This window comes from Saccopteryx leptura, chromosome 10, assembly GCF_036850995.1.
Source record: "Saccopteryx leptura isolate mSacLep1 chromosome 10, mSacLep1_pri_phased_curated, whole genome shotgun sequence".
NCBI lineage: Eukaryota > Metazoa > Chordata > Mammalia > Chiroptera > Emballonuridae > Saccopteryx > Saccopteryx leptura.
The window spans coordinates 7337248-7364196 of NC_089512.1; the positions used below are offsets into that span (position 1 = coordinate 7337248).

The 26949-nt window shown below is 52.1% G+C and overlaps 3 protein-coding genes across 7 annotated transcripts in view; 1 reads left to right on the top strand and 2 right to left on the bottom strand.

The window, feature by feature from the left end:
- The window catches only part of SHISA5 (shisa family member 5), a 29489-nt gene extending 22853 nt beyond the window's left edge, over positions 1–6636 (top strand). For 2 of the 3 annotated variants that reach the window (XM_066351798.1, XM_066351799.1), the window contains 3 exons: positions 4921–5036; positions 5167–5379; positions 5462–6636. In XM_066351798.1, the coding sequence (XP_066207895.1) occupies positions 4921–5036; positions 5167–5379; positions 5462–5541 (409 nt within the window). In that variant the 3' untranslated portion in view covers positions 5542–6636. Of the gene's footprint in view, positions 1–3051; positions 3205–4920; positions 5037–5166; positions 5380–5461 lie in introns of those variants that run through there. The other variant, XM_066351800.1, reaches the window with a different exon arrangement.
- Positions 6637–6902: 266 nt separating this feature from the next.
- TREX1 (three prime repair exonuclease 1) lies at positions 6903–8346 on the bottom strand. The gene is made up of 2 exons (XM_066351015.1): positions 8210–8346; positions 6903–7920 (listed from the first exon to the last, which is right to left on the bottom strand). The coding sequence occupies exon 2, from the start codon at positions 7897–7899 to the stop codon at positions 6946–6948; it is 954 nt and encodes a 317-aa protein (XP_066207112.1). The 5' UTR covers positions 7900–7920; positions 8210–8346; the 3' UTR covers positions 6903–6945.
- A 536-nt stretch (positions 8347–8882) lies between these two features.
- ATRIP (ATR interacting protein) lies at positions 8883–25644 on the bottom strand. Of its 3 annotated transcripts, none has more exons than XR_010747197.1 (13): positions 25315–25644; positions 22982–23112; positions 22131–22301; positions 18977–19095; positions 15648–15805; positions 13775–13876; positions 13292–13421; positions 12235–12915; positions 10531–10667; positions 10302–10393; positions 9801–9881; positions 9341–9561; positions 8883–9013 (listed from the first exon to the last, which is right to left on the bottom strand). XR_010747197.1 is itself a non-coding variant. In XM_066351013.1 (13 exons), exons 1-13 carry the CDS (start codon positions 25559–25561, stop codon positions 8946–8948), a joined length of 2367 nt encoding a protein of 788 aa, XP_066207110.1. In that variant the 5' UTR covers positions 25562–25644; the 3' UTR covers positions 8883–8945. The 3 variants fall into 3 exon arrangements, 2 of the variants coding, with proteins under 2 accessions (XP_066207110.1, XP_066207109.1); XM_066351013.1 differs by having other exon boundaries at positions 9341–9593; positions 10302–10390; XM_066351012.1 differs by having other exon boundaries at positions 9341–9593.
- Between the last annotated feature and the right edge of the window lie 1305 nt (positions 25645–26949).

Sequence of the window (26949 nt, forward strand, 5' to 3'; positions counted from 1 at the left end):
GAGCAGGTGCAGTCTGTGCCTCCAGGAACCCACAGGCTGGGAGGCAGGGTGCACGTCACTCAAATGCTCACACGAAAGAGTGAGTGCTCTTCAACAGGGGCACAGGGGTCTGCTTCTGTAAGAGTGTTCAGCAAGGAGCCTGACCTCGCCTGCGTCGTCATCTGCCTCTGAGGAGATGATGTTGTTTTGTTTTTTTTTTGTATTTTTTCTGAAGCTGGAAACGGGAGAGACAGTCAGACAGACTCCCCCATGCACCCGACCAGGATCCACCCAGCACGCCCACCAGGGGGCAATGCTCTGCCCCTCCGGGGCGTGGCTCTGCCGCGACCAGAGCCACTCCAGCGCCTGGGGCAGAGGCCAAGGAGCCATCCTCAGCACCCGGGCCATCTTTGCTCCAATGGAGCCTCGGCTGCAGGAGGGGAAGAGAGAGACAGAGAGGAAGGAGGGGGTGGGGGTGGAGAAGCAAATGGGCGCTTCTCCTATGTGCCCTGGCCGGGAATCGAACCCGGGTCCCCCGCACGCCAGGCCGATGCTCTACCGCTGAGCCAACCGGCCAGGGCCGAGGAGATGATGTTTTAAGCTGAGGGGTGAAAGGTAAACAGGAATTAATGTGGGCGTGGAAAGAAGAGAAGGGTGAGCCAGGCAGGAGGAGCTGCACGGGCGTGCGAAGACCCTGAAATAGGGCACAGCACGGTGCTTTCCGATGCTGGGAAGGGAGGTGGTGTGGCTGCAGTACAGGGGCGGCAGGATGGGGTCCTGGACCACACAGGTCTTACTGTAGTTAGACTCTAAAGTTTAAAATCTGCTGCATTGTAAGTTTTACTATCTGATGAGACACATCCTAGTTATTTCCCATCTTTTAATTGTCAGCTATCCTGCTCACAAAAATTAGGGGATATTTAAAAATGAATATGAAGTGATAAAATATCCCCTAATATTTGTGAGCAGTGTATAATATATAAGGCACACACACACATACACACAATGTATGTCTTTCTCCTTTCCTCTCTCTTTCTCCCATCCTCTCTCTTTCTCCTTTCCTCTCTCTCTTTCTCCCTTCCTCTCTCCCTCTTTCTCCCGTCCTCTCTTTCTCCTTTCCTCTCTCTTTCTCCCTTCCCCTCTCTCTCTCCCTTCCCCTCTCTCTCTTTCTCCCTTTTTCTCTCTCTCTGGGAGAAAGAGAGAAACATCAATTTGCTCTTCCAATCATTCATGCCATCATTGGTCGATTCTTGTATGTGCCCTGACCAGGGATCAAACCTGCAACCTCTGCATGTTGGGACAATGCTCTAACCAACTGAGCTACCTGGCCAGGCCTAAAGCAAATTTCTGAATGACCTCAAGAGCTACAGGAGGCACAGTTGGCTTTTGAGCAGAAAGTGACATGATCAGACCTGGCAGGGTGGCAGAGGGGACCCCAAGGTCCTGCTGGTGGGCTGGGGCAGCTGAAGGTGGGCCCACCAAGGAGAGGGCAGCTGTAACAGGCTGAGCAGGAGCGTGGCCGGCACACTGAGGCGGGGTGTCTCTCCCCCTGGGGCAGCACTGTCCTGGATGGGGGTGGAAGGCCACCATGAGAGACTAGCTGGGGCCAGCCTGGCTAGGGAGGCCAATCGATCTGAAGAGGCAGCCCGAGCGCCTGGCCTCCTCCCTGCTCCTGGGTGCCTGGGCCACACTGCGTCTTTTTCTTTCTTTCAAAACAAAATCTGGGAGTTTATTTCTAACACATAAGAATTCACAGTAGACTTAAAAAAAAATCTAGTATCATTTAAAATTATAGTAAAACAACTTTTAGCTCATTAATTTTACACCAAATGTCATATATAAAGAAGTCTAATACTGGAACATTTTTTTCATGTTCATTCATAAATTACAGAAATTGCCCTGGCTGGATAGATCGGTTGGTTAGGATGTTGTCCTGAAGCACAGAGGTTGCCAGTTCGATCCCCAGTCCAGGCACATACAGAAACAGTTGGATGTTCCTGTCTGTCTGTCTCTCTCTCTCTCTCTCTCCCTCTCTCTCTCTCTCCCTCTCTCTCTCTCTCCCTCTCTCTCCTTCTCCCTTCTTCTCTCACTAAAATCAGTAGGTAAAAATGTAAAAAATTAAAAAAAATAAATTACAGAAATCTTGTTGTTAATACCTGTAACCGGGACCACCCATTAATCCACCCTTTTCGTGTCTTCCTGCTTCTCCAGAGCGGCCAGGAAGGCCAGGAAAAGCGATCTTACCCTTTTACCTTTTTGCCATAAAGTCCGTGTGATCCTTTATCTCCTTTGGGGCCCATTTCACCTTTTTTTTTTTTCTGAAGCCGGAAACCGGGAGAGACAGTCAGACAGACTCCCGCATGTGCCCGACCGGGATCCACCCGGCACGCCCACCAGGGGGCGACGCTCTGCCCACCAGGGGGCGATGCTCTGCCCCTCCAGGGCATCACTCTGTCGCAACCAGAGCCACTCTAGGGCCTGGGGCAGAGGCCAAGGAGCCATCCCCAGTGCCCGGGCCATCCTTGCTCCAATGGAGCCTTGGCTGCGGGAGGGGAAGAGAGAGACAGAGAGGAATGAGAGGGGGAGGGGTGGAGAAGCAGGTGGGCGCTTCTTCTGTGTGCCCTGGCCGGGAATCGAACCCGGGACTTATGCACGCCAGGCTGACGCTCTACCACTGAGCCAACCGGGCAGGGCCCCATTTCACCTTTTAGTCCTGGCATTCCATGAAGCCCGGGAAAACCAGGAATTCCATGGTCACCCCTAGTTTAGATATATCTGCATTATGTCTGAGTCCTTTGAGCTATAAATCTATTCTGGTATAAAAGGTATGCTAGACTGATGGTTCTACCCAGAATCTGTGTAGGGAAAAAAAAAAGTGGTTCTGTCAAAGTAGTAACTTCACAGGGTGATCTGATCACAAATTCCTAACTGGGCAGGTCATGGTGGGTGGTCATGTCCCAGGCCTACAGCGCCTTTACTAAAAGGCTTCTTTGCCTTAAGTAAGCCCTGCCCATTGTTTCTGTGCATCTAGATAACACTGGTGCTGTGTCTTTAAGACGGTCCAATGTCTGTCCTTCCTGCCGCTGACGTCAGGATAGGGGAGGGCCCAGGAGATTCACTTTCCTTTTCTCCAGAAGGGGAGGGGATTGAAACTGAGTGGCCCAGCATGGAAAGGTGGCAGTCAGTGCCAGGAGGACCCTGAGTAAAGGTGGAAGCTAACATGGGGTGAGCTTTGGTGCCATATAGTGTGTGTGTGTGTGTGTGTGTGTGTGTGTGTGTGTGAGTGTGTGTGAGAGAGACACAGACAGAGACCGAAGGAGAGACTGAAGGGGATGGCTCTGCACTCATGTGTTCCTCATTGTGTGTGAATGTGTGTTTCCCCATTTCCTGGGTCAGCAGAGCTCCTGGGAGGAGCTTGTGGATGAGGGAGGAGCAGACGATGGCTCCTCTGTTGGGCAAGAAGACACCTACTCACTTCGAGGTCCTGTTTGGCAAATGCAGTTGTGTGGGTTTTTTTAATTTTATTTATTTTTTACAGAGACAGAGAGTGAGTCAGAAAGAGGGATAGACAGGAACAGACAGACAGGAACAGAGAGAGATGAGAAGCATCAATTAGTTTTTCATTGCGTGTTGTAACATCTTAGTTATTCATTGATTGCTTCTCATATGTGCCTTGACCTTGGGCCTTCAGCAGACCAAGTAACCCCTTGCTCAAGCCAGCGACCTTGGGTTCAAGCTGGTGGGCTTTTGCTCAAACCAGATGAGCCCGCGCTCAAGCTGGCGAGCTCGGGGTCTCGAACCTGAGTCCTCTGCATCCCAGTCCGACGCTCTATCCACTGCGCCACCGCGTGGTCAGGCCGGTTGTGTATTTTTGAGGAGTCTGCAGTGTGAAGGGTTTGTCCCTGGTCATCTGCCCCTAGGCTGTGGCGCAGGGCCCTGCCAGGGTGCTACCTGTCCGGGATGTGGAAGCCCCTCCAACAGGGCAGGGTGGGGCCCACAGTTGTCCCAGGGCCTCGGGAGACGCCCCATGGCTCACCAGGCTCCTCCTTCCGGAGTTGACTGCGCCTGGTGCACTTAGGAAGCAGTTGCCTTTTATTAGAATGGTTTGACCTCTGTGCACAGGGGAGGGTCGCAGGGGTGCTCTCTGTCCTCCAAAGTCATTTTGGTCCAGGGCTGCTTTCGCAAAGAGCAGGCCCTCCACGGTTGTGATCCTGGTTGACCTGCCTGGTTCGGGCAGGGAGGCCCCCTCTTCTAGAAGGCAGGCCACCTCCAGTCCCTCTTTGTCATCCATCTGGCTCTTTGTGTGCCCACCTGTGCAGCCCAGGGGTGCGTGTGATCGCCTGGCGTGGTGCTGGCACCCAGCAGGCTCAGGTCACAGCGGGGACTGCCCTGCCCCGAGTGTGAGCAGGCCGATGCAGAGGCTGGGCCCACCACATTCTGCTCCTTGCTGGCTTGGACACGCTGGCCTCTGCTCTCCCGGAACTTCCCCCATTTTTGTCTCCTGTGCTTCCCAAGTCACACTATCTACAACTCTGTCTCCTACAGTGGCCTGTGGGCTCCCAGAGGCTGTGAGTTGAGCTGCCTCGCCCATCGCCGAGTTTTTGGCTCAAACCACAGTGCCTGGCTGTGGCATGTGCTGGGGGACCATTTGCTGTTCGGTTGGTGGGGTGGACAAGATGTGTGGATGGCGAGGAGGCACAGAGCTCCTGTGCTCTTGAGGGTGGGTCACGGGACGGACTTCAGATATGGCACTTCACGTCGACTGACAACTCCACTTTACCCACGGGGAAACTGAGGCTGGAACAGGCCCCCCGCGACACACCCGGAAGTGGCTCTATCTCTGTAGCCTAGAGTGTCCTCCTGTAAGAGGGATGGCTGGGTTGTGACTGCTGCTCCTGACTAGGGCTCAGAGGCCCTGGGTCACGACTGAGTTTTTGGCAGGTTCGGGGCCACTATAGCCATCGGCGTGACCCTCTTTGTGCTCTTCATCGTCACCATCATCGCCTGCTTCACCTGCTCCTGCTGTTGTTTGTACAAGATGTGTTGCCAACCCCGCCGTAAGTATAAGTATGCCCTCACCCCCGGGCAGCCTCCAGCGCGGCCAGGGAGCTGACCGGGGCCTTGATGTGGCTGAGCTGGAGGGAGGGGCGGCCAGCCCGAGGGTCCTGACTGGGATTCTCTTTACAGCGGTCGTGACCACCACCACGTCCACCACCGTGGTGCACGCCCCTTACCCTCAGCCTCCAAGTGTGCCACCCAGCTACTCCGGGCCATCGTACCAGGGCTACCACCCCATTCCCCCGCAGCCAGGGATGGTGGCGTCAGCCTACCCGACGCAGTACCCACCACCCTACCCGGCCCAGCCCATGGGCCCGCCTGCCTACCAGGAGACACTGTCTGGTGAGTACCACTGCCAGCTCACCCTGCCTTGCCCTGGAGCTCCTGTGGTGCCCACAGCCAACCACTTCCTCTCTGTTTTCAGGAGGTGCAGCCACACCCTATACTGCCAGCCAGCCTCCTTACAACCCGGCCTACGTGGACCCCCCGAAGGCCGCCTACTGAGCACGCTCTGAATCTCCGGCTGCCACTTGCTCCATTGTGTGTGTGTGTGTGCGCGCGCACACACGGCCCTTTTCTCTTCATGCAGGTTGTGTATGTGTCCTGTTTGTATACTTGTGATGCTGAAAAGGTGGGGAACAATCCTTGCCAGAGTTGCTGGGACAACAAATTCTTCACTTCAAATTATGCTTCCTTGAAATCTGAAGTAAAAGTCAAAGAACAGGGTAGGAGTTCGTTGCCAGGCCATCCCAGGGGGACCAGGTGGGGCTCGTCACACGAGGATAGCACAGCTTTCTGTGAGCAAGTCACACACATGGTCCGGTTTCAGCAGTGGCTGGCACTGCTCAAGGCCACGCCTGGTCCCCAGGGTGAGTGCTTTCCTTCAGAGAACCAGGGCTGCGATGCAAGGAAGTGGGCGAGGCTTGGGACCTGGCTATGCTGGATTTGATACCATAGTTCCCCAGAGCCTATGACATGCCCAGTGGAAGGTGGGCAGCCTTCTGATATCAAAGCACCCGAGTGAGAGCCTCACCCGCCTGACAGCTGTCTGCCTGGACTGTTTGTGCAACCTCCCTGGAACCACCTGGAGGGGCCACATCCCCCCACAGACCTGGTTTCCCTGGCCCCCAACACAGGTGGGCAGGGTGGGCTCTGTCCACCTACACACTCAGGTGTCTTCCCTGCGGTGTTTTTCTTTTACTTTTAGCCAAAAATTTTACCTGTTCTCTGTTTTAAAATGTATGCAGTAGTAGCTGTGAGGCTGAAACCCCTGAGTTTGGAGGGAAGTTGGCCCACAGAGGAGAGGGACCATGGCTCCGGACTCTGCTAGTTCCTGCTTCCCTCACTCCAGCCTCCCAGAATCCCCAGCTCCTGTGTTCTACCCCGGTGCACAGTCTGTCCTGGCAGCGGGTCACCTGGGCCATCCGGCTGTCTGGACGAAGGTGGAAGGGGGTCCCGGGTGGCTGCTGGCTGAGACAAATACCTCGGTGTTTCCCTGTCCCTGTTACCGTCTCACCAGATCTCTCAGCTCTGTACTTGATGCTGTGTCTCTGCGTCTGGGGTCTGCACTTTTGTTTATAATAAATGCAGATGTTTGGAGCTGCTGCCCTCTTTCCTCGGAACCTCGGCTACAGGCATTGGCAAGTGGGCCGGGTACCGTTTCCATCCAACCCTTGGATTTCCATGTTTTCTCTACTTGATTGGGCTCTGACATCTGACTGTCCTGCTAGGGAGAGTGAGGGACAAAGGGACAAAGACTGTGCCACCCTCTGTTATCCCCCCCAGCCCTCACTCCAGGTGCCCAAGTGTGGGCAGAGATGCAGGAGGCGCGAAGGCTGCCAAGGAAGGTAGAGGCAAGAGAGCGCTTAGTGCTGTGGAGTCTTTATTAGTCAGATGTGGCTTCTCGGCCTATTGCCCGGGTGCGGCCAGGAACAACCCGTAGAGTGTGGCTATCGCCACGGTCAGCAAGGCCAGCAGGCCCAGCGGAGCCAGTGGAGCCAGGAGTCCCTCCCTGGGTGAGGACCCAGGGCCCTTCACTGGAGGAAGGGCCTTGGGCCTCCTGCTCCCCCCAGGGTTGGGGCTAGTGTCCGTGCCTCTGGCCAGGAGTGAAGGGGCTGTGGCAGCGGATGACCTTGAGTTGGTCGCAGTAGAGGCTGTGACCCCATACATAAGCCTGGCGGTGCTGAAGGGCTTGGCGTGAGCATCCACCCACCGCAGCAGGGCCCTCGGCCTCCACTGACAGACACTGAGCAGGGCCAGGACATCCCCCTCGGCCACGTGCGAGTCCGGCGGGGCCTGCCCGTACAGACGGGTGTAGATGCTGCCCAGGCTGTAGCTCTTCCTTGCGCCTTGCTCCCGGGGACTGTCGGCCTGCTCCAGGGCCTTCAGGGCAGCGATGCTATCCACACAGAAGGCACCGTCCAGAGCACTGGCAAGGCCCAGTGTGGCCAGCTCTGCCCGGAGCAGGGGGAAGTCGTAGCGGTCGCCATTGTGTGCCACGAGGCACCAGGGCTGCGGCTGGCGCTGTAGGAAGGCTTGGAGTAGTCTCACCAGGCCGGCATCGAAGCGTTGACGCCCGTGCGCTGCCAGTGCCGCTGTGCTCAGGCCCGTGATCTCGCTGGCTGCCGGGCTGCAGGCCTTCCCTGGAGCCACACACAGGGAGAGCTTGTCCACGATGCGTGGCGGCGGGGGCACCGTGCGCGGAGGCCCCTGCGGGCTGGGAGAGCTCTCCAGGGCACATCTGGGGACGGCCAGCAGGCACAGCTCCGTAATCTTAGGCTGGGAGCCTGGTAGTCCGGTGGCCTCCAGGTCCAAGAAGAGGAGGGTCTGTATGGGGCCTGGGGGCGGGTCTGGCAAGCTCATGATGGGTGCCTGCCACTGGGCCTGGGGAGGAGCAGGGGAGGGGAGTGGGTGTGAGAGGCTCAGGGATCAGATGTCAGGCCAGGGTGGGGAGGCGGGAAGGGTGGCCCAGCACAGGCAGGCACTGGTGATGACCTCTAGGACTTATTCTCAGGGCAGGAAGCCCAACGGTGGGTGGCTTCCTTTGTGGGATCAGCACACTCAACTGTCTGCGGAAGGTGAGGGTCCTCCCTTGTGCCCACTTAGTCTAGGAACGGCAGGTGGACCCCTTGGCCTTCCCGCCCTGCTCAGCCCCTTGGGGGTCTTCACTTACCAAGTAGCAGGCAGGCAGCAATGACTGGGGCAGCACTCTGGCTGATTCTTGCTACTGGGCGCAGTGGCGGGAAGTGAAACTTAGCCTGAGCCCGCCTACCAAGCCGGTGTGAGCTAGGCCTGCCCTGCTAGTGAGCCTGCCTGTCTGCTCTTGCCAAGGCCCGCCCCCTCCACCCGTGACTCTCCAAAGGCCTCAGCTCGATCGATTGCTGTGGCTTGCTGGCTGGCACAATGCACAGGGCCCCCATTCCAGTGACAGCCAGCTGGGACCCGGGCAGCGGTGCCCAGGCTATCAGAGAAGCCCAGCTTCGGGACTCAAGCTGCCAGGAGTCCCTGCCACGCCCATTCTGTCCCCCCCTTTGCCCGGCATTCCCAGGCCCCCCAGTTTAGGTCTGGGATGAGGGCTGCCTCCTTCCTTGCTGTGCAGTGGTTTCTTCCCATGGCCTCAGCCCAAAGCAGTGACTCAGGACAATTCCACAGGCAGGGCAGGACTTCTTCCTCCAGACAGATTCGTTACCATGGGGACCGGTCTTGGCTCCAGCCAGGGACAGGAAGGAGGATCCCAGCCTTCCCTGGGGGCGGGTTCCTGCTCCATCCCTCCCACTTGCTGACATAGATCGTGCTCGGGCAACACACAAGGCTGGCCTGTTCTCAAACAGCTGGTCGCTCTTTTAATCAGTTCCTGAGGTGAGGAAAGCAGGTGCTAGTGCCACCACGTGGCTCGATACTGCCAGCCCTCAGCCACAGTCCATCTCGGGGTCATCCACATCGGTCTCAGTGGCACAGAGGTCATCCAGGGCAGCCTCTGAGCCAAAACAGAAGAGGGTTCCATGGTGAAGGCCCGGAGTGCTGGGACCTGGGGGAGTGCCTTCGCCCCCCCCCCCCCACGGGCAGGAACTAACCAGTCCCTTCCATGCCCAGGGCTGGCTCCCTCGGCTACTGCAAGCAAAGTGCTACAAAGGCCATTCAGACAGGGGCATTTCTGGAAAAACCGTCTCTGCCAGACCAACTCAACAGCTAGGAGCAAAAGGCTGCCTGGTACGCTCAGAAAGGGAGCAGGAGGACCAGGACCCGTGTTGGCAAAGGCTGTGCTGGGTGGAGGGCTGCGGGCAGGGGCCTCCTGCCGTCTCACCTTCACAGTCCGTCACGTCTGGAAGGCCGCGGATCAGCAGGCTGACCCCTGGCATCACGTGGTCATACTGATGCAGGACCTCCACGCAGTGCACTGTGAAGAGCTTGTCCTTCTGGGACAGGCTGTGCAGCAGCAGCACTGTGTCCCGCAGACATCGCACCGTCCGCTTCTGCTGCTCGGTCCTCGGAGCGGCCCCTGCCCTCCGCACTGTCAGCCACTGTCTGTGCAGCATCACAGTGAGCACTCGGACCACCTGGGGGTGCAGGCCAAGCTCGGGTCTTGGGCGTCCTGCACCCTGATGACTTGCTTAGCTGGGCAGCACTTTTCCTGGCCACCCCAGTGAGGGAGGTTCTAAGTGGCGGCACTAGGGGTGGAAGCAGCATGGGGTCCTCGCACAGGGCCCCCTCACCCACCAGCAGACCTGCCTCGCCGTTGCCCGCTGCCTGCCCTGGGCACTCACCTCCACGTTGCACTGGCAGTTGGAGCCAGTAACTGGGGACGCGGGGCTCTGCATCCCAAGCTTAGCCAGGAGCCACACAGCCTGGAACAAGAGCAGACTGTTCTAGAACGAGACCCTGACCACAGGCCTTTCTCAGGCTTCTACAGGAGCTCCAACGGCTCGTCCACATGAACGAGTCTGAGGTGGTGGTGTTGGGCCTTCGCAGACCAAACCCGGGACCAACATGGTCTCACCAACGACCCTCGTGCCACCGGCCCCACCCGGCCCCCAGGCCAAGGTACGTTATTACCAGGCAACTCTGCTAAGTCCCCAGGACAGCCTGGAGTCCATCTTATTGCATCTGTGTGGTGGGGAACCCCCAAATGAGTTTATCTTTTTAGTGGCTAAATAAACTCCTGCCACCAAAGTGAATTAAAGCTCCCTCTCCCAAAGGAAGGGAGAAGAGGGAGAAAGGGTAGGGTGGGTGGTGAACGGTGCACGGAGGGGCTCTGGCATGTTCACCTCTTGTTCCAGTTGAAGCCACTGTGTGTCCGAGGCCAGTCTGTCCGGCCTTGATGTGATGTACATGTACAGCAGCAGCAGGAGGCAGCCTTCTGAAGAGGACGTCCCGCCTCTCAGTCAGGGTCCCCAGTGCAAGCTGCGGAAGCCCTGGGGAGGCCCTGCCCTGTCCCGGCCGCCACCCTTCCCTGCACTCTGCAGAAGGCCCCGCCTGGCCCACTGCCGGCTTTACCCGAGCGGGCGCAGAGCCGAGGAGCGAGCTCTTCGTGGTCCACCAGGAGGGAGAGGAGCTCCACGGTCAGCAGCACACCGGGCAGCGGTGTCTCTGGGCTGAGGCACTGTGGCAACACCGGGAACACACACTGGAACCTAAAACACGGGGGCCCAGAAGGACATGACACTTCCAACCCCACCCCACAGTTCACCCGCACTTTTCACAAGAGGGGACAGGAAACTCAAGCAGGCCAGTACAGACACGGGTCAGACACACCTGGCTTCAAATGCCAGCTGATCACCACCTACTTTCACATGAATGAGTGGGCACTACCCTTCACGGCGGGACTGAGGTGGCAGAGATGACAGCGCCACCTAGTCAATGGAGGTTGCCTCCATGGAAACGGGGTGCCTGGCCTCGACACTGCTCCTGGGCTCCTTCCTGCCTCTATTCCCGTAGGGTGGCAGGGCTCCTCTTGGGCGAGAGAAATGTCCTATGTTCATCACCAAAGGCCTTGCCAGGCTCCAGAAGTGATAAACTTGGACTTGGCCATGGCTTGATCTTACCAGACCACTTACTGAGCAAGGAAGACCATTCTCTCCCCTGTCGAAAGACAGCAGCTCCTCTGCCGGCAAGCATAAGGTACACACTTGGGGTGTGCACAGGCGAGGGGCTCTGGCACACTCTCCCCCACGTGTCAGGCCCAAGGGACCGCTACTCCCAAGGAACCGTGTCCCAAGACAACCACTGCTGTTCAGCCTACCCAGCCTCGTGGGTGAGGAAGCAGTTCTCCACGTGTGTCCCCATCTGCAGTGTCTAAGCACACAGCAGTAAGGGTTGAGAACATTCCTCAGTATGCTCTAGGAAGCAAGGTCTCACTATTTGGAACAAACTCATTTTGGGGCAAATCATGTATGGCGGAGAAGCTGAACATTTTCAGTTGCCAGGGAGTGTGGAATGTTGTGGGAAACTAGAATTTAACCTCGTTGTTAGAAGTGGCCCCTAACTAATTCACTAAAGCTCCTGAAACTATCTGCATAAAAAACCCATCTTTATAACACAGTGGTTTCTAAATTGTTTTTTTTTTATAATACCAGAGCCACTGCCTTTTTTTTTTTTTTTTTACAGAGACAGAGAGAGAGAGAGAGAGTCAGAGAGAGGGATAGACAGACAGGAACGGAGAGATGAGAAGCATCAATCATTAGCTTTTTGTTGCACATTGCAACACCTTAGTTGTTCATTGATTGCTTCTCATATGTGCCTTGACTGCAGGCCTTCAGCAGACCGAGTAACCCCTTGTTCGAGCCGGCGACCTTGGGTCCCAGCTGGTGAGCTTTTTTTTTGCTCAAGCCAGATGAGCCCACGCTCAAGCTGGCGATCTCGGGGTCTCGAACCTGGGTCCTCTGCATCCCAGTCCAATGCTCTATCCACTGCGCCACTGCCCGGTCAGGCAACAGCCTTCTTTTATAACAGGTATCTTTTTCTTACCTGCTGTACAGAGGCAGAATTAAGCCAAACTAACCACTTCCTTGGTTCTCCCAATACCTTGTCCCACTTCCCATCATTTCAGAACTTCCTGAACAAAGCCTTAGAACCTAAACCAAGGCTTAGAACTGAGCAGTATAAATAAATCAAGATATGAGCAAAGTACAAGGACCACAGGATAAACCTCAAGGTCAGGTCAGACCCACAAAGAACCATGACTCCCATGCTGCATTGTACCTGGGCAAGAAGTCAAAGGGAGCGTTTTCAGCTGACTTCACCAAGACCATAAGGCACTGGCTCAGAACACTGGCTTGAAGGTGACCTGTTGCTGCAGAAGAGAAAGCTAATAGGTGAAGAAGCATCCTCAGAAGTGGATGCTGGCCTTGGTCACTGGCAAGCCCCTCTGGGGCTGACGTCACATCCCCAGCGAAAGCCGGGCTCTGGGTTCCTTCCCTAGCAGCAGACTCTGCCCCTGCTCCCGACAGCAGCAGGCTGACGACTGCACCGCTGTGGCACACCAGGTGCTGAAGAACGCTCAGGGAAGCCACACAGAAGTGTTCCAGGTTGCAAAGGGCGTCCTCGGTGCTGGCCTCCGCCGCGGAGCCCATGCAGGGGGAATGTGTGGGTGAGTCCCCAGGTCCTCCACTTCTCTTGGCTACGGCCAAGTCCTGCAGAGCCTGGCAGTGTAAGCCGATAAAGAACTGTACCAGGGGGAGGAGGTGCACAGCGCCAGGAAACTGGCAGAGCGGGAAGGCCCTTCTGCCTCCCTCTGCTGGGTCTCTGTCACACGAGCCTTCATTCCTGGCAATCAGATTCAGGCCGCTAAGTGCCAGGTGTTGTGCTTCTCGAAGGGCTGAGAGGGGAAACGGCCCACCGCGCACACCTGGGGTCCTCAGGCTTGAAGTCCCAGTCAGGGTACTAGCAACACAAGAAAATACCTAAGTGTGAGATCGGGGTAAGGTCCAGGTCCCCAATCACCCTGCCTGCCAGATTCTCTAGTTAACCTGCCCAGGGCGCAAGCCTCCCGGGCGGGCCAGGTCTCAGAAAGACTTCCTTCCTGGAAATGTTTTGTTTTTTTGTTTTGGTAACTTCTTTCTAAACAAGCTGTTTAGAAATATTTTTCAATGTTTATTTTATTGATTATAGAGAGAGAGGAAGCGAGGGAGAGACAGGAAGATCAAGCTGTTCCTGTATGCACCCTGACCAGGGATCGAATCGGCAACCTCCGTGCTTCGGGATGACACTCTAAGTGAGCCATCCGGCCAAGGCAGAAATCTGTGAAATCTGTGCTTACCTGCCACACCCTAGTGGCTGCAACAGGGCGCCGGTAGGGGCATCGGAACAACTGCTCAGCAGGTGGCACAGACCTAGGGATGACCCTGGGGTCAGGGGCTGCTTCAGGAGAAGGTTTATCAAAATGGAACCTGTAGAAAACAAGGTGACTCTAGAAGGTTCTGACATGGGAGGCCTTTCTATGGCCTTAGAAAAAGTGAGGGTTCTTTGGATGCCAACTGTCCTCTCAGCTGCCACTCAGCCCCATCGAGACACCCGTGGGTGCTGAAGGCTCTGGGACATACCTGCTCTTGGCCCCCTCCATGTTACAGTCTTCTGCTTAAGTCACAACTATGACTTCCCTGGACCCTTAAAGGACTGCCTGGGGCGCTGGCCCTCGGAGCCGTGGACAGTTCCCCGTGCACTGGCTGAGGCCATGAGCAGCATCGCAGACCATAACCGGAGCCATGCAGGCCTCTTACAGAAGGAGTAGGGATTCTGGTACCTTGAGTGTTTGATCTTTGCAGCAGGCTGTCAACAAGACTTTTCTGGGACTCTTCTTGCTTTATGGGGTCATCTCCCAGGCTGTGGGTCTTATTTTCTGAAACTGGACACAATGTGAATCAAAACTTGAGCACAAAAGCACTGGCACATCAGAAACTTCTAAGTGCAGAGTTTAAAAGACAGATTTTTCTACTTCTTTTACCCAAGGCAACTCAAGAGCCCTTGCCTCTTCCCCCTTTCCTGGGTGAAACAGGAACTCACACAGGAAAGGAAAAGATGAGGTGTCTCCCCACTTCAGAGTGAGGCGGTAACACCAAAGCGGCAGGTGCTGCTAACGTCCCCGACAGAGCTAAGAGCTCTCTACAGTAGCCCATTCGTTCCTCACAGCACCCTACAAGGTGCTATCATTGCCTCTGCTTGTTTTGTTTTATTTACTTACTTATCAACTTTAGAGAGAGAGGAAAGGAGAAAGAGAGAAACAACATCAATTTGTTGTTCCACTTATTCACGCATTCATTGGTTGATTCTTCTATGTGCCCTGATGGGGGATTGAACCCGCAACCTTGGTGTATCAGGATGATACTTCAACCAACCTAGCTCTCCAGCCAGGGCAGCTCTGTTTTACATATAGGACAAATGAGGCCTGAGGTTAAGGGACTTGCTCAAATCACACCAGCCAGGCTGCTGGGCTCCACGGCCTGCTCCTAACACCATCCCACAGAGCTCCTGTAGTTCTAGACTCCAAAACTGGGAGTGGCTGGGGTACCCAGAGCGGGCGTGACGGCCAGCGATGTGAAAGGGCTGACGGGGTAGAAGAGAGGGCAATATATCCGAATTACAAGACAGGCTGGCACGGGACAGTCTTGGAGCAGAAGCCCACTTGTGCTAGACTGTCCCTCTCTAGAAACAGGAGCATGCCCTCAGTCTGACTGGGGCTGTACAGGCTCAGGGCGGGCTATGCAGGGCACAGCTGTCCCTGCTACCAGCTGGGTTTCTGGCCTGTTGATGGATGCTGACTGGGAGGTTTTTAAATACGCCTGCCAATGCTCTGACACACTTCCCTTCAAAAGATGCAGGGGAGGCCCTGGCCGGTTGGCTCAGCGGTAGAGCGTCGGCCTGGCGTGCGGGGGACCCGGGTTCGATTCCCGGCCAGGGCACATAGGAGAAGCGCCCATTTGCTTCTCCCCCCCCGCCTCCCCCCCCCCCCCCCGTCCTTCCTCTCTGTCTCTCTCTTCCCCTCCCGCAGCCAAGGCTCCATTGGAGCAAAGATGGCCCAGGCGCTGAGGATGGCTCCTTGGCCTCTGCCCCAGGCGCTAGAGTGGAGCGTTGCCCCTGGTGGGCGTGCCGGGTGGATCCCGGTCGGGCACATGCGGGAGTCTGTCTGACTGTCTCTCCCCATTTCCAGCTTCAGAAAAAAAAAAAAAAAAAAAAAAGATGCAGGGGAGTTTCCTTCCCCTTGAACATGGCCCAGACGCGGTGACTTGCTTCTAACAAACAGACTGCAGCAGAAGTGACGCTATGTGACTTAGGAGAGTCGGCCATACGCAGGATAGCTTCCCCCTGGCTCTCTCCGGGTTTGCTGGCTCTTAATGAAAGCCAGGTACCAGATTGTGAGATCAGCCAAGGCGCCCTGTGGAGAGGCCACATGTGGAGAGGAATTCTGCCCCAGCCACGGGAGGGAGCCACCTAGACACAGACCCTCCAGCCCCAGACATGCCCGAAGGACTGCAGTCCCTGCAGAGACAAGCCGTCCCCACTGGGCCCTGGCAGAACCGCGGGCCCACAGAAACCGGGAGAAGAGACTCCTTATCACTCTCAGCCATCAGCTGGGGCAACCTGTTCCACGGTCATAGATGATGGGCAGGCTGACTTACCCTCTCTGCCCGTCAGGGACTTAAATCCTGGCTCTGTCTGGCAGGGGTAAGGAAGAGACGTATTAGCGTTAAAAGACTCCTTTGTAGGGAAAGATGGTTTTCCAAGTTGTGGAGAGCATGCTTCTGGCTTCACAACCACAGAAGGGCTTTTCCTAGGACTGGAAAAAGTTAACTATGAAAGCAAAGTAATGATTCTGCTAAAACCTCTTAAAACAAAATGAAATTTCTAATAAGCTTTAAACCAGGGTCACCAAACTTTTTACACAGGGGGCTAGTTCACTGTCCCTCAGATCATTGGAGGGCCGGACTATAAAAAAAACTATGAACAAATCCCTATGCACACTGTACATATCTCATTTTAAAGTAAAAAAACAAAATGGGAACAAATACAATATTTAAAATAAAGAATACGTAAATTTAAATCAACAAACTGACCAGTATTTCAATGGGAACTATGGGCCTGCTTTTGCTAAAGAGATGGTCAATGTGCTCCTCTCACTGACCACCAATGAAAGAAGTGCCCCTTCTGGAAGTGCGGCGAGGGCCGGATAAATGGCCTCAGGGGGCCGCAGTTTGGGGACCCCTGCTTTAAACTTTTCACACCTAGGTAATTTGATCAAAAGTTTTATCTGCTAAACACTTGTTATTCTTTGTCAGGACAGCAGTGTAAAATTCAAGGCATTTTCATAAAAAAAGATAAAATGTTGCCATTTATGACAAAATGGGTAGTTTTTTGGGTTTTTTTAGTGAGAGAGAGAACAGGGAGGCAGAGAGATGAGAAGCATTGATTCATAGTTGCATCACTTTAGTTGTTCATTGATTACTTTTCATATGTGCCTTGACCAGGACTCCAGTAGAGCCAGTGACTCCTTGCTCAAGACAGCCACCCTGGGGTCATGTCTATGATCCCACACTCAAGCCAGCGACCCCACACTCAGCCTGGTGACCCTGCACTCAAGCTGGATCAGCCCGCGCTCAAGCTGGCGACCTCGGGGCTTCAAACCTGGGACCTCAGTGTCCCAGGTCAATGCTCTATCCGCTGCGCTGCCACTGGTCAGTCTGGCTAGATCTTGAGAGCATTATGCTAAGTGAAATAAGTCAGATGGAAAAGGACAAGAACCATATGATTTCACTCACATTTGTGATATAAAACAAAAAACAACAGATGAACAAACAAAACCAAACTCAGACAATAATATGGTGGCTATCAGCAGGGAAGGGGATGGGAGAAGGACGAAGAGCGTCAAGGGGGTCAGACAGACGGTGGCCAGGGGAGACCGGCTCTGGTGGTGAGCACACGACGGAGTATACAGATGTTATATTATAAAGTTGTATACCTAAAATTTGAATGTCAGTAAGCAATGTTTCCCCAATAAATTTTTAAAAAGTATAATAAAGCTTAGCAATGCAGTAATAAAAATGCAAAGCAGAAAAAAATTCAAGTCATTTTGATCCTAAGTATTGAAAAAAAAAAAATCTTTCATTTATTTCTACATTCTTCTAATCACCTAAAAATATTGACCATAATTCCATTACTATTTCTAATTCTACCAAAACATGTTTTCAATGTGGAATGACCTGTTTTAATAGAGACTGAATTAAAAGATTTTCGGTAGAAAGAGAGTCAAGTAAAAAGTTGTGTCTTGCAGCTTGATGCCTGACCTGTGGTGGCGCAGTGGATAAAGCGTCGACCTGGAAACGCTGAGGTCGCCGGTTCAAAACCCTAGGCTTGCCTGGTCAAGGCACATATGGGAGTTGATGCTTCCAGCTCCTCCCCCCCTTCTCTCTCTCTGTCTCTCCTCTCTCTCTCTCTGTCTCTGTCTCTCCCTCTCCTCTCTAAAATGAATAAATTTAAAAGAAATACCATTAAAAAAAAAAAGTTGTGTCTTGCAGCTTGAAAATGGAGCCAGCTCCTCAATGCCATGGCCTTTATGTTAGAGAAGCAGCCTTAACCCTCTGATCGGATCACACAACGCCGAGGCCCTTCTGTGTAAAGAGGTAAGGATAGACTCCCTCTGCTCTTCTGTCTTATTTGGACCACATAAAGCAAGAGCTCAACTCCACATCCTGCCCATAGGCAAACACAGCAGAGTGCTCAATACCAGAAAAAGGCTCACTGACCACACTAATCAAATTTCAAGGCTGATACCAACATTGTGCCAGACTTTTCTGGCAGGCAGTGAGCAGGACACAGACTATTAAGAAGTTCATCACAGCCTGACCAGGCAGTGGCGCAGTAAATAGAGTGTCGGACTGGGATGCAGAGGACCCAGGTTCAAGACCCCAAGGTCGCTAGCTTGAGCACGAGCTCATCTGGTTTGAGCAAGGCTCACCAGCTTGAGCCCAAGGTCACTGGCTTGAGCAAGGGGTCACTCGGTCTGCTGTAACCCCCCGGTCAAGGCACATATGAGAAAGCAATCAATGAACAACCAAGGAACCGCAATGAAGAATTGATGTTTCTCATCTCTCTCCCTTCTGTTGGTCTGTCTCTGTCTGTCCCTCTCTGACTCTCTCTGTCTCTCCCACAAAAAAAAAAAAAAAAAAAGAAAAAAAAAAAAAAGGTCATCACAGCCTGACTAGGCGGTGGCTCAGCGGGTAGAGCACTGGACTAGGATGCAGAGGACCCAAGTTCAAAATCCCGAGGTCTCTGGCTTGAGCACAGGTTCACCAGCGTGAGTGCCAGGTGTCTGGCTTGAGTGTGGGATCGTAGACATGATCCCAAGGTCGCTGACTTGAAGCCTGAGGTCGCTGGCTTGAGCCCAAGGTCGCTGGCTTGAGCAAAGGATTACTGGCTCGGCTGTAGCCCTCCCCCCTCAAAAGCAATCAATGAACAACTAAGGTGCTGCAACAAAGAACTGATGCTTTTCATCTCTCTCTCTTCCTATCTGTCTCTCTCTCTCTAAAAAAAGTTCATCATATCTGCAGCAAAAGCGGGGCTGTTACACAAAGATCCCAGGGCAGCAAATGAGAAAAAAATATTCCAAGTAGTTGGGACTGAAATATATTCATGCTTTGGGCAAAATCAGTTATTTAATACAAATTACAAAAAAATGAAGACGGGCCCACCCCAGAAGTTTGGAGATGATCTCTCTAGCCTTTCTAGTCCCAAGGAGCTGTGCGTATAAAGTAGCACATCTAGAGTGGGGGTTTTATGCTGTGATGCCCCAAGCCATTCAAGCTTCATCCAAACCACCTTGAGGCTTTCAGCAAGGAGGACCTAGGCCCATGCAGAGTCTAAGTGGCCTTCATTCAAGACTGGCCTGACATTATTCTTCAGACTTTTTACTAAACAATGCAAAACTGAACACTTTCTCTAGCCCCACCATTACCTGCTGTGGGAAATGAAGGGAACAGCTAGTTTATTTGCTCGTTCACTGCTTTGAAGCTTTGTCCTTAATTCATTCATTTCTGCATCTTTAAACTGGAGTTCAGACTGCAGCGACTGTAGCTGTAAGGCAAAGAAACATACTTTATCATATATAAATCAAATCACATATATCAAAATATCCCTGGGCTTCCAAATCTCAAGCTTATGAAAAACAATGAGGAACAGCCTGACCAGGCAGTGGCGCAGTGGATAGAGCGTTGGACTGGGATGCAGAGGACCCAGGTTCGAGACCCCAAGGTCGCCAGCTTGAGCGTGGGCTCATCTGGTTTGAGCAAAGCTCACCGCTTGGACCCAAGGTTGCTGGCTCGAGCAGGGGGTTACTCGGTCTGCTGAAGGCCCACGGTCAAAGCACATATGAGAAAGCAATCAATAAACAACTAAGGTGTCAAAACGAAAAACTGATGATGCTTCTCATCTCTCTCCGTTCCTGTCTGTCCCTTATCTATCCTTCTCTCTGACTCTCTCTCTCTCTCTGTCTCTGTAAAAAAAAAGAAAAAAAGAAAAACAATGAGGAATAAAAACAAAAGTCTGCTGTGACACAAATATCCTAAAGAATCAAGTTTCAGTCTTCTTTGTGAAAGACAGCATGGTATTCTAGAAACATATTTTGACCCGAACTAATGTAAAGTAGTTTGTGAGGGTTCAAATACCATTTACTCAGCCTCTCTAAACTTGAGCTTCTCTGTAACAGAAATACCTGTTTTCACAGTTGGGAGGATTAAATAAGAATGATGAATGTCAGACCCTGGCCGGTTGGCTCAGCGGTAGAGCACTGGCCCAGCATGTGAAGTCTCGGGTTCGATTCCCGGCCAGGGCACACAGGAGAGGCACCCATCTGCTTCTCCACCCCTCCCCCTCTCCTTCCTCTCTGTCTCTCTCTTCCCCTCCCACAGCCAAGGCTCCATTGGAGCAAAGTTGGCCCGGGCGCTGAGGATGGCTCCATGGCCTCCACCTCAGGCTCTAGAATGGCTCCAGTTGCAACAGAACAACAGCCCAGATGGGCAGAGCATCACCCCTTGGTGTGCAGGCCGGGTGGATCCTGGTCAGGCGCATGTGGGAGTCTGTCTGTCTGCCTGCCTCCCCCCAGCCCGCTTCTCACTTCGGAAAAATACAAAAAAAAAAAAAAAAAAAAAAAAAAAAAGAATGATGAATGTCAATTGAATGACAAGATAACCTGGACATGTTTTCTTTGAATATATGTACCCTGATTTATTGATGCCATTAAAATTAATAAAATTTTATGTATTAAAAAAAAAAAGAATGATGAATGTCAAACGCCCAGGATAAAGCTTGACAAGGCGCCATATCTCACAATAACATGTTGACCTTCTGATGAATGTAGTAGTGCTCAATTCCAGGTCTTCCTGAAAGTCAGGGCAGAGCATTTGGAAAAGCTTCACCACAACCCTGTGCAGCGGAGGGAGCCCTGCTGCTCTGGCCCGTGGCCCACAGCCAACAGCAGCTGCAGCCACTCCCGAGCACACTCTGTGCCAGGTGCAGCACCAGACATGGTCAGTGCAGGACCTGTTCATCTGACAACCCTTCTTGTTATTTCCTGGGAATAGATAAGGGATATAAGTCGTACAACTTAAGTCATTACTGTGAGGCCACCACTTGCATGGGATAAAGCTGGGAATCAAACTCTGGTCTGCCTGACTGTAAACCCCTTGCTCTCCCTCTGTATGTGGAAAGGCAACCACTGCTGTCAGAGCTGGGCACAGGCACTGCTTCTTTAAAGCTTGCTAAGTTTGTTGAATGAAGTAATGGCAGGGTCAGACCCCATGTCCTTGAGACTCAAGACTTGGGAAGTGCTGAAGTGGTATGCGCCGGACACCTACTCCTCTTCCCAGAATAGCATCACCCTTCCCTGAGAAACAACCATTTCCCTGCCTCTGACTGTGATGTGAATGAGGGTATAGTCTCTTTGGTTATAGTGACAGATTCAGGCACAAGCATTTGACTCAGGTTAGACCAGGTTTAAATTTTAGAACTTCCTCTGAATTTTAAAACTTGAGATGGGAGTCCAAGTCTTTGGACTGCTCTGGAGCTGTGAAATAGGAGCCCAGGAGCTCCCAGAGAATGCATCCTCTAGCATAAGGTAGAGCCTATCTATAGTTTTGAGAAAAAAGATGAGTCCTGGCAAGGCTTGAGGCATTCAAAGCCCCAGCACATCCATTTTCCCTAGGCTTAGTTATGGAAGCTAAAACCTTTCCTTTTGGCATAAGATAGATCAACTGAGGGCTGCCAAAAGAGCCTAATTTATTTTTTACTTTTTACTTTTTCTTAAGTGAGAAGTTGGGAGGCAGAGAGACAGACTCCCCAGGATCTACCCAGCAAGCCCCCTACAGGGCAATGCTCTGCCCTTCTAGGGTGGTTGCCCCATTGCTTGGCAACCAAGCTATTTTAGCACCTGAGGTGAGGCCATGGGGCCATCTGTAGCGCCCGGGGCCAACTTGCTCCAACTGAGCCATGGCTGTGGGAAGAGAAGAGAGAGAAGGGGAAAGGGAGAGGGTGGAGAAGCAGATGGTCGCTTCTCCTGTGCCCCCTGACTGGGAACTGAACCCAAAATGTCCAGGCTGACGCTCTACCACTGAGCCAGCTGGCCAGGGCCTATTTTTTCTTTTTCTTTTTAAATTATTGATTGATTTTAGAGAGAAAAGAAGGGGGAGAGACACAGAAACATCGATCTGTTTCTGTATGTGCCCTAACTAGGAATTGAACCAGCAACCTTTACATAATCAGAATGATGCTCCGACCAACTGAGATGATGATGCTCTGCCAGGGGAAGAGCCCCAATCTAAATCTATTTCTGAAAATCTAAGCTAGTGATTTATTCCTGCCAAGACCAACTACCACAGAAAAGCAGTTTCATCTAAGTTCTTTTCTATACCACGTGCAGAGTCTGAAGAAAAGAACATGCAATTAGCCGGAAGCAGAAAGGATGTAACACAAAGAACTGTTGAAGCCTTTCCTGGAAGGTTTACAGGCAGATCTGGTCATTGGTTCTAAATGAACTCAGTGGAGGAAAAAAAAAGAAGGAACTCAGCGAGCAGACAAAGCTAATGTGCATGACCAAAACAAACACTCTGGGTCACCTTTTTGGAGAATTCCTTTTCCTTGTCATTGAGTGCTTGAGTTTTCTCTTGCTCTAGAAGGAAATGTGATCTTCTCTGATCCTCTAAAATGGATTCTGTCTGATGCAATGAGTCTCGCAAAATTTTAATTTCTCCATTTTTAATGAGCACTTCTTCTTCCATTGCTTTCATCTGTAAATCCCAAACCAATCTTGTGAAAAGTTTGTAAGGGAAAATTATATAAGTATTTATTTCATTAGGTAGCTGGGGAGATGGAGCCCATGTAAAACATGTTCTACAGACCAATGAGTGCTCAAAATACCTCTACCAACAGGATGTCACCATGCTTGGCCTGTTTGTGGAATAGGTGATATTCGGCAAGACGGCTTAAAGATACACTTGGCACTCACACACGCAGGTTCTGTAGGCTCTAGTAAGTCTTAAACAATCTGGGTCACATACATCATAGAACTAAAATTCTACATTATGTTCCTGATTTTCATAGGGACCCAGGTTGGTCATATGAAGAATGCTTGCTTTTTTTTTTTTTCAAAACTGTTAATGAAAATAGCAACCATTATCATGTTGAATAAGAATATAGGATACATGCTATAAATTTATCTCTGTGCTAAAACAGGAAGTTTGTATCTCTTCTTGGACCTGGTGTTTCCTTTCTCGTCTGGTCTGCTAGGAATCTCAGGATTTCCTTTCTTTCAGCCTCAATTTTCTAGCTTTCTTTTCCCAGCCTTCCTCCATTTATGGGGTGACTTCTGGACTCTAGTTTTAAATTTTTTATATAGTTTATATATTTTATTGCACAATGCATGCATAAATGAGTGAATTCGTTGTAAAAAACACATGTTGTTACTTACCTTTTCTTTAAGTTCTTTGTATTGGGCCTGAAGTAATTCTAATTCAAAATTATCTTTAACTGGAACACTTTCTCTGTTTTTCCCTGCAGGATTTTTGAACATTCCATCTAATCTGGGGACCATATGAACACCTGTAAGAAACAGTTCCCACATACTTTTCAGGTCCCAACATTTTCCAACTTTTGCCAGAAAATGCTGAAAAGAATCACTCTTGAAAGAAAATTAGAGAAAGATCTAATAAGCAAGATAGGTATTTTCCAACAGAGGAATATGATTCAAATTCATAAATGATCCTTACAAAGTAACAGATCCTGCGGCCTCTTCCTCTTCACATCACCCTCCCAATTTTAAGTCTCATCTAAAGGCTGAAAGACACTGTGCAGTCTTGCTGGTGAGAACTCAGAGATGTATCACTCAACAATATTTACTGAGGACCTACAATATGTCAGGCATGATTTAATCTCTAAAGGTACAATGGTGAGCAAAATGGGTTGTTCTTATGCTTGTGGAACTTACAGGTCATTGAAAAACAATCGCGTATAAATGTAAAATTACAACTGTGAGAAAAGCTGCAGAGAACAAATATAGGAAAGTCTGTAATAGGGAGATATAGTTCAACTAAATGATTGGAAAGCTTCCCTAAGGAGCTGGTGACTGAGCTGAGGGCCGGAGAACAAGCAGGAAGTCACCAGATGAGCGGGGATGGGGAATGGATGGAAAGAACACTCAATGTGCAAGAAACAGCAATGTGCAAGGTCTCTGTATTGTAAAGAAACAAGAATTCAAGGAGTAAAGAAAGGTCAGTGTGGCTAAAACCCAGAGAAGAAGAAGGAAGGGACAGACTATACTGGGCCTGTCAGACCACATTAAGGATTTTGATCTTTATAGTAGAAACAGTGGAAAGTCATTAAAAGGCTTTCAGTAGGGGTATTCACATATATCAGGGTAAGACACAGCCAGATTGGAGGTTGTTTGTTTTTAGTGAGAGAGAGGGAGAGGGATAGACAGGGACAGACAGACAGGAAGGGAGAGAGATGAGAAGCATTAACTCATAGTTGTGGCACCTTAGTTGTGCATTGATTGCTTTCTCATATGTGCTTTCACTGGGGGACTCAAGCTGAGCCAGTGACACCCTTGCTCAAGCCAGCAACCTTGGGCTTCAGGCCAGCGACCCCGCACTCAAGCTGGTGAGCCTGGGCTCAAGCCAGAGGGCTCAAGCCAACCTCAGGGTTTCAACCCTGGGTCCCCAGCAGCCCAGGTCGAAGCTTTATCCACTGCACCAACGCCTGGTCAGGCGAGATTTGGGTTTTGAAAAGAGCAGTGGTGTGCAGTCTGACTTGTAGAGTCAAGACTGTCATTGGGAAGACAATTTAGACTGTTGTCCAGGGGAGGGGTGATGGTAACTTAGGTCAGGGAGATGGTAGAGATGATGCAAGGAGGATGGGTTCCAGAGATATATTAAGGGAAAGTTACAGGATTTGTAAAGGAATTAGATGGATGGTGAATGAAAAGAAGCTGTTGCCTTCTGCCACCTGAAGGACAGTGATGCACTGTCATGCGGAACATTTGGTCATCAACCAGTTTTCTGAATGTCTGCTTTGCCAGGCACCATGCTGGAGATGCAGGAGGATGACTAGGTTTCTAGGAAATGTCCACAGAATTGTAAATGCCTATAAGTCATCCAAGTAGAGGTGCAACAAGCTCTCAGAACCATTCTCCTTCTGTGAGCCCCACAAGACTTCATTCATTCCCCAAATGGAATGTAAGCTCCATGAAGGAAGGGGTTTTTGTATTTTGCTCGTTGCTAAGTGTGCTGCAGTTTCTGAAGTTTTGGCACCTAGCACAAATTATTGGTTGTATAAAAGAATAAGTCTCTTTCATCTGCCTCTGCTGGGTCCCTCCTATGGTCATGCGGCTCAAAGGGGACAGTGGTCATCATTAGATCTAAAACCTCCCAAATCTGTTACAAGCATTGGTCACCATGTGTAAGTTAGTGATGGTTCCGATGGTGGTGAAAGTCATGTTTCAAGGATCTTTGTTAGAACTAAGAACCCAGTGGCCCTAACTTCAGAAATTAAAGTAAAATGTGACCTTAGCTTTCTATATTTCAAATCGGTTGACATTCCTAATCCATTTCTCCCCTAAATCAAGGACCTTTTGGGACACAACTGCTGCTTAAATCAAGCTGTTCCTATATTTTAAAAAGGTGAAGGGCAGTGTGGGTGCAAGACACCAGGGGGCAGCGGTCGCGATGCGTTTGGAAGCCACAGCCATCCTGGGTGTCTGGCGAGATCTACATCACCCTCGGGGAAAGGATGCCTAGGAGCACTCACTGGACGTGTCCCGAGCCGCGGACGGGCATTGGCTCAGGGCCTGTGACGCCAGGGTGTCGAGCTCCTCCAGGTCATCCTCGGTGAAATCCCCGTGAAGGCCGAACGGGTCTTCGGGATCCAGAACTGCGGCCTCGGGGAAGCCCCGGGCCCTCTTGCTCGGAGGTTGCCCGGTGTTGGGCGGCGGGCCACCGCTAGGCGCCAAGGGCCCGCTCCGCCTCCTGCTGCCTGGCGCGGGGGTTCCAGCCATGTCTACCCCCGAAGTTACAGAGAAGAATCCAGTCGCCGCGAGGCGGGAGAGCTGGACCAACCGCCCGCGCGCCGTGGACCGTCTCAGGCACTGGGCCACGCCCCCGAGTCCACGGGCCAATCAGCTGCCAGCCGACGGGCGCCCAGAAATGACATAATCTGAACGCGCGGGAATGCTCCGCTGAATGCCTGCCCGTTTGGGCCCTCGCTGCTGGCATATACCTAGGCTTAGGCTGCGACTCAGTAGGTCTGTGGCCGGGCGTGTGCGGTACGATCCGAGATACCAGGAGTGTGGGTCCTGGGCTCACTAGCCCCACTGCGCGGGTGGCTGCGCGTGAGGCACGCCGTCGTGCTGGAGGAGTTCGCCATGACATTCACGCGTGCGCATATGAATCGAGCCAGCCAGCATGCAGGGGTTTGGTCTCTGCCACCCCGCTGACCTCCCGCCGGACCCATCTGGACCCATCTCTCACATTCCCCGAGGTTCTCATGGGGAGGAGTCGGGAGAGGGGTTGGGCGGGAAGTGTGAATAGAGCCGCGCGCTGGCCTGTTTGAGAACAGTAAATATTTTGAATTGTGGACATTTGAGGTAGCTCTGGGTAAACGCTGCGGGGAAGAGGTGAACTTGGAGACGTTGTGCCTGTGTTGGAGGGGCTGGGAGCTAACTGCTCAGGCATTGAACATCATTTGCTCATTTCTCGGAGAGCGCTCGAGTGTCTCAAGTACTGGTCACAGACACGAACTGAGGCTCAGGATGTCAGGGAAGGCCCTATAGAAGGGGCACGTGGGCTGTCCTACAGGTAGAATGGGCAAGAAGACTGGCACACAAAACTACTCGAACAAGAATACACCACCAAAATAGAGGCCACCCATGTGCCAGGCAGGAGTTATCTATGGCAGAAAGAAGGTAAGACTGAAGAGCCGAGTTGGGCCAGGCTGAGTCCATGTCAGGATTTTGTTGGCAGCAGCAGTGTGCAGGACAGCTAGAAGGGACAAGTTGGAGAGTAACGGGGCAGTACTCTTTCATCCTTGTGTGCTCAGTGCCAAGCAGCCTGTTAATGTCCTGTGCACATTTATGAAAGCACTAAATGAAAGGGAGAGATTGTCAGGGCATGCGTTTTGTCTTTTGAGGTAACTGGTAGTATCCCTCAGATAGCTGCACTAATGTCCAATGCTTACTTAAGTCTTAACTGCTGCAGGTCTCTGGTCCTGTGAAGAGACAGGATTGTACTTGTCAGAGGGATTAGATTCCACTCTCAGGGCCAGTGTACCGGCCCTGGCTCTCAGAAGGGTTATTCTCAGCAGCACAGGGCTGGGTGCCCACTGGCAAGGCCCCACAGGGAATGCCTAGCGTCCAAAGAAGGTGCTGTGCAACTTTCCAGAAGACCA

Bases quoted from the DNA above. Each gene is read 5' to 3' on its own strand.
- TREX1 (XM_066351015.1), bottom strand. From the start codon at position 7,899: ATGAGCTTGCCAGACCCGCCCCCAGGCCCCATACAGACCCTCCTCTTC.
- ATRIP (XM_066351012.1), bottom strand. From the start codon at position 25,561: ATGGCTGGAACCCCCGCGCCAGGCAGCAGGAGGCGGAGCGGGCCCTTG. The intron at 13,877-15,647 runs GTAAGTCAGCCT...CATTGTGTCCAG, and splicing joins GTCCCTGACGGGCAGAGAGG to TTTCAGAAAATAAGACCCAC. The intron at 9,594-9,800 runs GTGAGTGCCCAG...CTGCACCCCCAG, and splicing joins ACTGCCAGTGCAACGTGGAG to GTGGTCCGAGTGCTCACTGT.